This window comes from Leuresthes tenuis, unplaced genomic scaffold, assembly GCF_036924035.1.
Source record: "Leuresthes tenuis unplaced genomic scaffold, fLeuTen1.0.hap1 SCAF_20, whole genome shotgun sequence".
Taxonomy (NCBI): Eukaryota; Metazoa; Chordata; class Actinopteri; order Atheriniformes; family Atherinopsidae; genus Leuresthes; species Leuresthes tenuis.
In genome coordinates this window covers 4,776,723-4,789,628 of record NW_027325374.1, presented here as the reverse complement: position 1 = coordinate 4,789,628, position 12,906 = coordinate 4,776,723, and the positions used below count along the sequence as shown (strand labels likewise).

The 12,906-nt window shown below is 43.1% G+C and overlaps 2 protein-coding genes across 3 annotated transcripts in view; one reads left to right on the top strand and one right to left on the bottom strand.

The window, feature by feature from the left end:
• Positions 1–11,705, top strand: part of LOC140278153 (vesicle-fusing ATPase-like) — a 31,733-nt gene extending 20,028 nt beyond the window's left edge. Inside the window, exons 14-22 of one of the 2 annotated variants that reach the window (XM_072373090.1) lie at positions 191–347; positions 460–593; positions 705–771; positions 864–943; positions 5,002–5,136; positions 5,303–5,416; positions 9,422–9,477; positions 9,631–9,689; positions 11,267–11,705. In XM_072373090.1, coding sequence (XP_072229191.1) covers positions 191–347; positions 460–593; positions 705–771; positions 864–943; positions 5,002–5,136; positions 5,303–5,416; positions 9,422–9,477; positions 9,631–9,661 — 774 coding nt within the window. In that variant the 3' untranslated portion in view covers positions 9,662–9,689; positions 11,267–11,705. The remainder of the gene's footprint in view (positions 1–190; positions 348–459; positions 594–704; positions 772–863; positions 944–5,001; positions 5,137–5,302; positions 5,417–9,421; positions 9,478–9,630; positions 9,690–11,266) is intronic. The other variant, XM_072373091.1, reaches the window with a different exon arrangement.
• tbx21 (T-box transcription factor 21) overlaps positions 1–12,906 on the bottom strand; it is a 477,598-nt gene that overhangs the window by 313,904 nt on the left and 150,788 nt on the right. The gene's annotated exons all lie outside the window — the stretch shown is intronic.

The window sequence follows — 12,906 nt, the reverse complement described above, 5'->3', positions numbered from 1 at the left end:
CTGTTATTAGCCAAAATGCTACAATTAGCCACAATGCTACAATTAGCCAAAATGCTACATTGCTTTATGCTTTGTGAGTTTTATTGTTTATAATTTGAATTCAAGCAATTGGAAGTGACACTTCTTCTTTCTCTCTTGACCTCACACACTCAACCAGAACTAAGAAAATTTGGGTTTGTCTCCCGCTCAGGCCTTTGGAACCAACCAGGAGGACTACGCTAGCTACATCATGAACGGTATAATCCGATGGGGCGACCCGGTGTCAGCGGTTCTGGAGGATGGAGAGCTGCTGGTGCAGCAGACGAAGAACAGTGACCGCACACCGCTGGTTTCGGTGTTGCTGGAAGGTTGGACCCGCATACTTAACCAAACGTATAAGAAGGAAAACCCTCTAAAGAGCATAAAGTTGAACTTGTGCGAAGTACAACTGTTGTAACTGAAGTTTTTCTTCATCTTCAGGTCCACCTAACAGTGGGAAAACGGCGCTTGCAGCTAAAATTGCAGAAGACTCCAATTTCCCCTTCATCAAGATCTGCTCCCCCGACAAAATGATCGGATTCTCTGAAATTGCCAAGTGCCAAGCCATCAAAAAGGTAACGTTACAGGATTTTCATTAAAGATCCAAACTGAAACCCGAATGTTCGTTCTTGTTGTCAGTTTGGCTTTGATTCAGAGCAGTTTGTAACTTTGTTTTTCTTTGGCAGATATTTGAAGATGCTTACAAATCCCAGCTGAGTTGTGTGGTGGTGGATGACATCGAGCGCTTGTTGGGTAAGACTTCTGTCGTTGAGAAACAAAGTGGCAGCTAAGTAGAAGGATTTATATACTTTAACTGATGGGAAGAAAATGTTCTGTCTCATCAGACTATGTTCCCATCGGACCTCGTTTCTCCAACCTGGTGCTGCAGGCTTTGCTGGTGCTGCTGAAGAAGCCGCCTCCAAAGGTACCAAGGTCTTTATTGTGATGTTTATTTCTAGCTAGTTGTGGTGCTGTTAGCCCTCGGGTGGCAGAAAGAGGGCAGCAGATCTTATGAATCCCAACACAAAGTCTTGCGAGAAATTGTTGGAGGTCCTTGGCTGCAACTGGCATGTGTGAACGACTGTGTGTGAGTGTATGGTTATTAGCGAGTGTTTTGGTCCAGGCCTGTTGTGCTCAGGGTGAATGGTGGCGGTAGAGACCCATTTCTCATAGTTTCTTTGGTTGTAGTTTGTGTGTGTCTGTTGTTGATGGGTTTGTGAATGAGGGTATAGCCCACTATATGGCTGCATGTGCATGAGAAGTGGCGCGGGGCCTGGTGTTGAATGCCTGGCTGTAGTGCTCCTCTGGGGTTGTAAAGCGCTGGGCCCAGCGGGGTGCCTGGGGCCGGGGGAGGCCAGGGGGACACGGAGGAGAATGGGCTCTGTGAGAGAGCCAGGACCTGGCAGCACTGCCGCCTGTGTGGCACCTCATCTGCATGCAGCATCACAACCCCCCACGCCATGGGGGGGCACCCAGCAGCCATAATCCCCCTGTCTACTCACCACTCCTCTGCCTCTCGTCCTTCGTCGTCTTCTCCTGGTTTTACTCCAACTCACCGGCTTAGTGGAGCTGCAATTCTTTCTCTTCTCTTCTTTCTTCTCTGCTCATGTTTGTCCTCTCTGCTGTTGTCTTCAGTTGTTTTCTGTTTTGTTATCCTCTATTTTTTTGTCCCTTATTCTTTTGTTCGGATTTAAAGCCCCTGTACAATATCAGCCTTCATCGGGGGGCGAAAATCACAGAAATATGAGAGAAAACAAATCGCACTGAGACATCTCCAACTGACACGAAATCGCTGTTGGGACAAAATGAACACAAGCTAAAAACACTTAATTGGACTGTAACTCTGAGGCATGCAGAAAGCATTGCAGGCCACCATAAGATGCTCTTTTTTTTGCCTTTATTCATAAGTAACCAGCGCAGAGGTGACAGGATATGGACCAGAATCGGTGTCAAACAGGCTGATGGTGGATGCTAAGCCCCTCCATCATAGTCTTCATCACAGTGCTATGGCTAATCCTGCATTCACTGCACATGACTAGCATTAAAAATGATAGTTTTCATATGATTTTTAAGATTTCGGTGCACTTCTGATGGAGGGTTTTCCACAGACTGACTTAAAATTGATCCAATTAATCGTTCTTTTTTTAAATTTAATTTGATTCTCTGCAGTTCTAAAGTATCTCCCATTTACATGATTATTCAGACCTTTTGTTGTGGCACTACCAGATGACCGCGGGTTCGTCTTGCTTCTGTCGATGGACTTATAAAAATAAAACAAACAAATAAGTTGCCTGGAGTTCAGCTCTAAGAAAAGCAACCAGCGCACAAGGAGGGTAACTGTCTGAAGCCTGGTTTCTATCGCTGTTTTTGATTCAGTTTTTTCTTTTTATAAAAGGCAAAAACTTTGAAGAAAAGTGTTTACTTACTCACTTGAGGAGGTCTTTGCTTGTTTCAAAGAGGACTTGTTCCACATCAGGGGAAATACAAAAGATATTCTTAAAATGTTCCCATTGTGGGATCAATAGAAACAACTTTACGAATCTCTTCTAATCTGTTAAAGATTGGAATAACCAGCTGTTTCTAGTATAAACCGGCAAACAGTTCAGTTCAATAGTACTTTATTAATCCCCAAAGAGAAATTGTGTAGCTGTTGTATGAATTATTGTTATAAACGGGTACAATTGATATGAAATTAAATAAAGATAATTTGAGATCAGCATGAATGAATTGGGGCAGTGGTTTTTATAGCTTAGCAACAATTTAGCTGATGATGTCACAGTCGGCAGGTAACACAGGTGAAGAAGAAGTAAAGGCGGACAGACTGTGACAGCCAACCGTTCAACATCCAGAGTGCAGAGACGCTCCTTTTCAATGACTTATCCATCTGTTGTTAGCAAGCTCTGTAATCCTCCTCCTTTACTGTTACCGCTCTGTCTGCAGTCTCTGTCTCTGTCTGTGTAACCTGAAAGCTGTTGTTTCTGCTTGGCAAAATAAGTAATGCAGCCATCCTGATATTCCCGCTTCGTCCACATCTCACATTTCCCCTGATGATCGAGAGAAGAAATGGTTTAAACTTCCTCGTCATTCATATCCATTCTCCTCCTGCTCTGCATCCTTGACGTCTCCTCTTCAACTCATCTGGAATCCCTTATTCCAGGGATTACTTGAGCTTTGGAGCTGCTCCTCAGCTGTTTTATATCATAAAAGAACAGAAATCATTCCAGCAGCACAGCATTTTCACAGAAAAACGCTCTTTAGAAAATCTAAAGAAACAATATGTCAAGAGCTATGTGGCAACGTGCTGCAATAAACCCTCATGACCGACCAGCGTCTTCCCAGATGTAATATAACGTCCCAGATATTCTCAGAGATTAACGTAATTCCTTTACTGAACACTGTTTCTGGTTAATATAACTCCTACTCCTACATTCTGATACCCTCTACCTGCTGTCCTGCTGATACTGTAGTTATCAAAAGATTCTCCTCACGATTAAATGCAAACCTCCAAGAATATTTCTTAAGCTACTAAAGTGCCCAAAGCACTTTGCTCTTTGGCTCCCCCTACAGGTGTTGGGTGTAACATCTGTGTGAGCCCTGCACATCTACAGCCATACACATGAATTAGATTTCATGTTGAAGAGGCCACAAAGGCAACATGAAAAGACTGTTAGCCCGATTTTTTTCATTGGAAGCCCAAGAACAAGCTGGAGAAATCGTTTATTAAAAAAGTATTTATTAGTGGTCACAAGTAAAGTATATTGCAGCGCTGGACTCGGAGTGCCAGAGCTCCCGCAGGAAATCCGTCAGGCCGAGCCCCGTTATCTGGAAACGTGTCATATTTATATTCAGCTTTATCTCACAGAAGTTGTTTTCACACAGAGTATAATTGGCCAGTCTTCAGTGGCATGATCAGGCCAGCTGCTGTCCTTGTTGTGTTCTTTGGATGTGATAAACTGTTTTAGGCGTGGATCTAATGTACCAGACCTATCTGCCCTAATAGAGATGTTTTGTCTGACCCAGTTGTTTTGTCATCCTAAAGTCTTGGACCATTTTAAGGTCATCTGTTGTGCAGTATGAGCAGAGTTGAAAAGTACCAGCTAGGAACATAGGTTATATAGTAAAATACACAATATGAATTTATAATGTCTAAGAACAAAGCCAATTATAACAAGACCAAAAAAATGGAAAGAAAATTTGTGGTTTAACGCTGGAAAGTGTGGCATCTCAGCCCTGGTCAGGGCAGTTTCAGGCTCAGGATGTGCATAAAACAATGTACTTCAAAATGAGTCAGAGTCACGTGGAGTGTTGCTTTAAGGGTCAGACGGGTAACGAACAAGCTAACAGTCCCTCAGAATGAGATCCAGAGTTTCTTTGTACAGAACCTAATTAAAGGGCTCCAGGGAGATTTGTCCCAGAAGCATTGAGACAGACAAGCAAACTCTTCTGATCCGATGAAACAAAGATGAAACTCTGCAGCCACAAATTCCAGAAATCTATAATTGTAAGCATCTCTATAGTAAAACATGGGGATGGCTGCATCATTCTGCGGGGATGTTTCTCTCGTACAGGGACTAATTAGGATGGAGGGAAAGCTAGACGCTGAAAAATAGCGAGCAAACTTGAGTGGAGACCTTTCCAGAGTACTCTGGATTTCAACAATGCGGCGACATTAAAAGATATCACACGAATGGTTTCAGGAACACCCTGAAAATAGCCGAGCACTGATGCTCCCTATCGGCCCTGACTGATTAGAAATGTTTCCAATAGAATAAGAGAAAATTCCGTGAGAAACAGCCAATCTAAGGGACATTTTGTTTTTAGAATATTAGTAAAAGAACCTGAATTTTTCTTTGCCATTGTGGATCATTTTGTTTTGATTCGTTAGAAAATAACGAATGCGTCTGAAGATCTCTTAAACAAACAGAGAATCCAAAGATATGGTCAAATCTCCAATGAATTGAATGAAGGCTGCTTCCCTTTCAGGGTCGTAAGCTCCTGATCATCGGCACCACGAGTCGTAAAGACGTCCTCCAGGAGATGGAGATGTTAGACGCTTTCAGCACCACCATCCACATTCTCAACATCTCCAGGGGGGAGCAGCTGGTCGAGGCCTTGGAGGTAAAACTCAGTTCATGTACCGTCTATCCTCCAGGTCATAAACGCATACTTTTCCATACATTTACTTTATTTGTTTAGACAACATTTATACTGTGTGTATATCCATGAATTGACCTGCTTTTATTCCATCACTTGTATGTCTGCTTTGTCCCTCTGCTTCCCTCAGCTGCTGGGCTCTTTCCATGAGAAAGAACGGGCCTTCATAGCTAAGGCTGTTGAGGGCCAAAGCTTGTGGATCGGCATTAAAAAGCTGCTCATGCTGATTGAAATGGCTTCACAGGTAAGGACATCGACAGTCTTGGCCTGTTGACGGGGCCCCCTGAGGACTGTGTTTGTAGTTTGAAATGAAATGTTGAGAAAACTCAATGGATCCAAGTCACCCAGAATCCAGTAAATGGTTGAATGAATCAATTAGTGATCTGATACTATTATTTACGGCCAACTACCTGCATTCCAGTCTGTGTGCTCAGCCTCTTCCTGGTCTCTCTGTTCACCCGTGTCTCATACCCAGATATGAGGAGAGCTTTACTTTGAGGTTACACCACCGTCATCTGTCTAGTCACAATTACCAGACATCAAACTCTGAGGAAATCGGCAGTCCTGATTGTGTGGTACACACAGAAGAGCCCACTGCTCAACGTCAGCAAAACCAAGGGGCAGATTCTTGATTCCTGTCTACGTCTGTGTCCTATTTAACGTAGCGTCATAATTGATTTAACACAACGCTGGTATGTGATGTACAGAGACAGAAAGGCTCCGCAGCAGGTGGTTAAAACTGCCCAGAATGTCATTTATACCCATCGTTCTTCCCTTGGTCCAAGGCAAACTTTCTCCAAGGGAGACCAGGGGAAAGTAACCTGACTTATCAAAGATTAGTGACATAAGTGACCCAAATGACCTGTGAGATGTGACTTTATTAGAAAATGAGAGTGTTTGAGCAGAAGCGGAATGATCCACAATGATCCTGAATGATGGAGGCAGAGGCACGGCTAATTTTCTGAGTGTAAAGATGAACTGGAACCCAATTTCAACAATAAAGGTGTAGCTTTATTATGCAGACCTCAGGAGCAAATAAAATGCACCATAAACCAGTCAACGACCCAATTATGCATTTAGAATTTGGCTAAATAGGTTTTTGCAACAGAACCTCTGCGAGATTTTAGCGTTAACATCAGAGCAACAACATAAGCATGTTTTCACACGATTGCTGTGCCAATGGTGAAGTGAGTCAGCGAAGAACATTTTTACTGCCTTTCAGCCGGCCTGCGTGCCAGGCGCGGTGCTCAGACCTGTGGTGAAGGCACGGTGCACATATACGTCTTGAGCCGCCACTAATTTCTTTGTATATTTGCCACGAGAACATGAAAGAAGAGCAACAATTCATTAAAACGTGCAAACATAAGTGTTAATAAAGTTTATTTGGTCTGAGTCTGAACCCTCTGAGACCAGCTTTCTGTCATTTCTTTAAGGAGTCTTCAGGAATAGTTCTCCAGGCTTCTTGAAGGACATCCCAAAGCTCTTCTTTGGATGTGGGCTGCCTTTTGTTCCGTTCTCTGTCAGATGATCCCACACTGCTTCAATAATGTTGAGGTCCGGGCTCTGGGGAGGATTCATCCCTCCATAAGACCTGTTGCCACTGATTTTCAGTCCACTTCTTGTGTCATTTGGCATAGCTCAGCCTTTTCTCCCTGTTTCCCTTCCTTAAGAACGGCTTCTTGACAGCCACCCTTCCATGGAGACCATTTCTGATGAGGCTTGGGCCAACAGTAGATGGATCAGCTGAAGGTCCAGATGCATCTCTCAGGTCCTGTCAGGTCACAGCTGGATTTTTTCCTCTTTCTTAAGGACATCACTTTCAGATCCTGTTCATCTGCTGTAGATAGTTTTTTAGGCCTGACACTTCTTCTTTTGTCCTCCACTTGTCCAGTTTCCTCAAATGTTTTAAGGACACACTGCACACCATGCTGAGATATGCCAAGTTTTCAGCTAATAGCTCTTTGGGAATCACCTTGTTGAGTAAGGGTTTGTCAAACTGTTTTATCTTTTCATCATTTTTCATAGATGAAACTAAATAAATGGGAACAACTGATGGGTCTTTGTGACAGGCTGCTGGTAACAAAGTGCCTGAAGATACTATTTAAAATTGGTTCTTTGCTAAGTTGTCTGTTCTGTGTCGACACAACACTGGTTCATTCCCAAAGTTAGGTGCTTCTTCTGCACCTGAATGATTCATAGGTCACTGTTAAGTGGATTAACAAACAACACTCTTAAATTAGGCAAATACATAGTTGCATCACAGCCACTCAGCATGCAAGATTTATTTATTTAGACTCTGACGAGCATGAAAGCCGTGTCTTTTTAATAATTCACTCATCACCTCACAATTTATATTCCAAACACAATTTTCAAACTGTTAGTGTGGTCTGAGCTGGAGCAGCCTGTCCCTCCTCTTCCTCAACATCTGGCTGACATTCTCAGCAGTGCAGGCAGTCAGGCACAGAAAACTGTCATCTTCTAGCTGGAATGAAAAACTGTGTGGCTTTGCTGCTGATTTGTCAAGCAGAGGGATCCAGCACATCTCCAGCTCACAAGCCTTTCTCCAAGCTGTTGGCATCCAAAAGGCTCATTGTTATGAAACCATGTTCTGCATAGCTTTCCAAGCTACATCCACGTGTTCTGAATCAGAAGGATGCTACTCATAAGAACAGTCTTACACACTTTGTGGCTTAAACCTTCACTTTGGAGCAAAATGAAGAAGGATCCGTCATCCTTTGACCCAATCCAAGCGTGGAAACGAGACCACCGAGGCACTGACGGTCTTTGGCTTCATCACAACACACCAGTTGCATTTAAGTACAGAAGTACAGTAGGAATACTTGGCTCCTTAACTTTGCCGATAGGGGTTTAGTGGCTTGGCTCAAACTTATGTGTTTGCACGTATCGCTGTGAATCACGGTTTTAAATGTAGTAATTATTTCTGTTTACCCTTTAAGAACATACTCCAGCCGCTTTGATCCTGTCAAGAAACTGAAATCATCTGCTTGATTGATTCTGTGAGAAGAAATGGAGATTAAGCATCAATCTTTCCGTGTGTTTTGGGGAAGATTAGCGATGGGAATTGGTTTCAGCTTTAGTTTTTACTAAATTTCACCTTTACCTTTTACATTAAAAAGTCGTATTGTAGCAATTCTTTTAGCTTTAAACACAGCAGTTTACTTGAATAACCCATCAAAGACCAGATCAAATGTGTGTTTTTGCACGTTTTACCCTTTAAAGTCCAATGTGGCGTAATTGCATTTGGATCATAAACCATACATTAAAAAAACTGTGACATCACCTGCTTTTTGTTGTTTTTTTTATCCTTGAAGTTAGCATTTTGGTCGCCATAGTTACCACAACCAACGATGTATCTTAGCCCGATAAAGTGTTGGTTCTTAGTGTTTAGATTCGGCAGGTATTTGTTTGGTGGTGTTCAGCTGTCGGGCCTCTTCGCTCCGCTCCGGCAGGACAGTTCGATGCTGAACAAGCTGTTTTAAAGGTGGTTTTTGATGTGGTTTGGAGTGAAAGGAGGAGGATCGAATGAAACCTGTGACTGGAGCTTGAATCTGTGCTGTTTCCTTGGTTTCACTGCAACTCTCCCAGCTATAGTTATCCAGTACAACAGCAATGCTTTGTCAAAGGTTTAACTGTTTCAAAGACTTACTGTCAGATCAGTTAGAGGTCGAAGCTTCCCTCGACTGTTGAATGTTTACCTGACAGCTGGGATAAAACATGTGGGGACAGATTAAGATGCTGTGGTGCATCAATGCTCCAACGATGAGTTTCTCTCTCATCAGAAACTGACCAAAACTGGACCGTTGGCTGGTATTTTTTGCCCCGACTCTGTGGCTGTGATGTTGATGATGTGAACAGCCTGTTTGTTGAGGTTGGATGCTGTGTAATTGCTGTGGTATGCACAAAGCAGCCATGTTTTGACCCCCCCCGCCCCACCATTCTGTGCCTGAAGAGGTATGAAGCTGTGTCTGCTGGGACATGCAGCCGCACAGCCTCCCTCCTGTTCACAGTCCTGAGCGTTCCTTCGTCTTTTCACCGCTCTCATGTCTCACCTCTCGTTGCTACAGGCCCTTCCACACACTGCAAGTTATTGCATTTATTTTACGTCCTCTTCCCTCCCGCTCTCCGCTGTCCTGTTTGTACTTGCCACCATCGGCAAAAAGTAAATGTCGGGTCATTTTACTGTATTTATGTCTTATAGTCACTAAGAGGGAATGTCTCTCTCTTTTAGATGGATCCTGACTACAGAGTTGGAAAGTTCCTGAGTCTCCTGAAGGATGAAGGAGGGTAAGTATTCCTGTTTCCTCACTCCACCAACACACATCTGTCACCTCTGGCAGTCCTCATCTGCAGAAGCAGCTGAAAACAGACAAATGCATGCATTTTGATGCTTGTATCACGTGTGATTAACAATGCTCGTTGTGTCTTTTTTCACTGTAGACTGGGTGTTAATATGTTTGTGGCAATATAGCCTCGGTGGAAAGAAGCATCTTTCAAAGGTAAGACTGCAAATCCTGAAGTAAGCTTTAAATGTTTGCTGCTGAAGGGGAGATGACGTGGAAGTTGTACAGATTCATCAAAGTGTAATCAGAGAGGAATATTGTACACTTTCACAGAGGCTCACCACCCAAACTGCGGTTCCTTTCAGACATGCGCTGCTTTCCAAATGAATCTTCCTGATGCAGAACTGTTGAAAATCACTTCTCAAAAAATGGTTCAGGTCTGGTGCTAGAACCAGTTCTAAGTTGGTTCTATAAAGAACTGGTTTGGTTTTCCGCAGCTGGAGGGAAACCACATCATCACTTTAAATCCTTTTGTCTTTGTGGTCGATATGCATCAGAACCAGCGGCTGGTTTTCCTCAACATTCAAACAGTTCAGAGAAGAAGAAACTACACATCCAGCCTACAATGAGCTGTTTTATTTAGCCTTTTTACACTTTTTATGTCTGGGTGAGATGAAAAAGATATTAGTAGTAAAGTAGTAAATGAGCTTTAGAGGCCGGAGAGAGGCGTCAGCCTTCAGTAAACTAAACAATTTAAGAGATCATTGCCTCATCATGGCTCAGAAGAGGAGAGCCATCAGGGGACGAGTTTAATCTTAGGAACGCGGCGAGAGCATCATTTGCCAAGATCACAGCTTGAGTTTATAGGGTTCCTGCACACCTATTCTCAAGTTTCAACAAGTTCAGCTTGGTAGTTTTTTGGTAAAATGTACCAATAAATAGACGAGTGCCAACTATTTTCAAGGTGAGAGCAGAGGCAGAGGCATGTGTCCAGAGGCATTGGCATGTACCGAACTATTTTCGCTTCATATTTACTGAACAGACTGGAGCATATTTCCTCATTTACAGCATGTCAGGGATGGATTCACCATCCAGACCATGTTAATCCTAAAAATCCTCTTCTTGGTTCTTGAAGATGTTTGACCTCTGATCCGAAAGGCTTCTTCAGTCCTAAACCTCCTCAGTTTAGTTTTTTAAAGCGTGAATGATTCACAGGTCAGAGTTAACGAACAGAAAAGACATTGGGGCTGAAAACAATTGGAAAAAGCAGCGGAAACTTTGAAAGACCCTCAGAAAGCTTGGAGAACTGTTGCAGAAGACCACTTTAAAAGATTATGAGAACATCTGGCTGCTTAGAAGCAACATATAAAGAATTATGCACACTTCTTCTCATCATAGAAAGAAAGCAGGGATGAGTCTCCACAGTGACTTCTCAACTTAACATAATCATATTTTACTTAATCCTATTAAACAAACACAAAGGTCGACGGGAAATGTCAGAAAATGGGAAGATTTATGTCCTATGTTGGAGCTGCTTTTGTCTAAATCTGTGACGTTGGTTAATTGCAGCATTTTTGTGTGTTGAAGGTTCTGAAAGTTGGGAAACAGGCTGAGAAACAGCATAAACAACTGCTCAGCTTGCTGCAGCAGGGTTGCCTCTCACCGCAGCCTCAGAGACTTATGATATAGTCGGCGCACAGCGTGCCTAAAAATAGGTCGACTAGACAGGTGCTCCCCTGTGGCAGCGCGTCTCCTTCGTCTCTTCTCACTTTCATTTGTCTCTCTTCACTCAGTTGCTGAGGAACGGAAGCCTGAAAGAGGCTGGCAGGAGGAAGCAAGCGAGTTTCCATCTCTGTCTGCATCCTTTCGTCCCATCCCTGATGCTCTGTGCTCCTCTCTGCAGTGCAGACACCAATCAGGCAGCCTCCTCCTCTTCAGCACTGTGTGAACAAACAGACGCAGTGTTTGTGTCTTGCAGTTCCTGATGACTAATGCTGTAATCTCTATGATGTCCCCGCTGGGACTTTATATGGATTATATACAGAGTAAATGGGAACGAGCCGAGGCAGAAGCTGCACCTCCCTGCATGCACAAACACTAATTAGAGAACTGCTCGTTTATTCAGGTTTTATTCGTTTGTGTAATCTGATCATTCCACGACTTGACTTTGTGTCCAAGTTGTGCACTTGCTTTTTGTTTTATGAATAAATTGATTGTATATGTAACAAGAAACTCTGTAGTGTCACAAATTAATGATCATCTTGCACACCAATCAGCCTCATCGTTAAAACCAGGCGTCTGACACGGGAGCATTGGCAGTGAATCCTTTGGGTTGTGGGTTTGGGCCTTTGAGCTTTGGACATGTTTCCTATAAATACTCGATCCGGTGGGGACATCTGCTGCTGTCAGGGAGCGCCATTGCAGTGGAGGCGCCTCAGTCTGTATCTCTGAACGCTGGATTCGTGCTGAAGTGGCTTTTTAAGCTCGCCTGTCAGTGGTTGTGATGTTAAGGCTGATCGGTGCATGACTAAAAGGGAAGTTACCCAGGGTCTCCTGCTCCTATTTTACTTATATGAAGTAAAATATGTAGCTTTTCAGTTACTTATTTAGTTCACTCCTCATAATTTTCAGTAATGAAGAGATTCCTGCTCACTGTGAATTGACTCTTAAAATCATGAAAACGTTTGTCATAATTATGACTTGGCATATTAACCTCGTAATTCAGAACGGCATGAACCTTTTCAGACGTTTGTGGTTTACTCCCCCCAGCCTCTGTGTTGAGTCCCAGCTGACTGTTTACTGCGTAGCTGCAGCAGCCTGCGTCAGCTTCAGGGACAATGAGCAACCAGCAGCCGTACATGAGTGTAACCCAAAGTGGCTGAAAGTGTGAGTTGTGTTGCCACAGCATCAACTCCCCTCTTCTTCTTCGTCTTCTTTTTATACCCGTCTTTGAACTTAAATAAAAACCTGAATTATCAACTGTGAGTGTTTTGATTTGTGCACCAAATGACACCAAATTGCATCCCACATAGTTCAAATTAACAGCAGATTCTTGAATTTTTCATTTTTCTCGATGGTTATTAAAACTCTTGAAAGGATGAGCATCATCAAAGTGAGTTTTTACCTCCCCTACAGGAGGCTTTAAGTCTTTAACCACCTCATTTCTTTAGTGTTGGACATGCTCTTCAGCAATAGTTCTCCAGGTTTTCTGAAGGTCTTTGAAAGTTTTTTCTTTGGACATCTGCTGCTTTTTCACTCATTTTCAGTCCTTGAAGCTGACTATTTTCAGAGGAATGTGTTTCTTTGTAAACTCTGACCTATGAATCATTCAAGCATTAAAAGGCTCCTAACTCAAGGGATGAACCAGTGTTGGGTCTACAATTAACAGACAACTTAGCAAATAACCAGCTTTGTTACCAGCAGCCTGTCACAA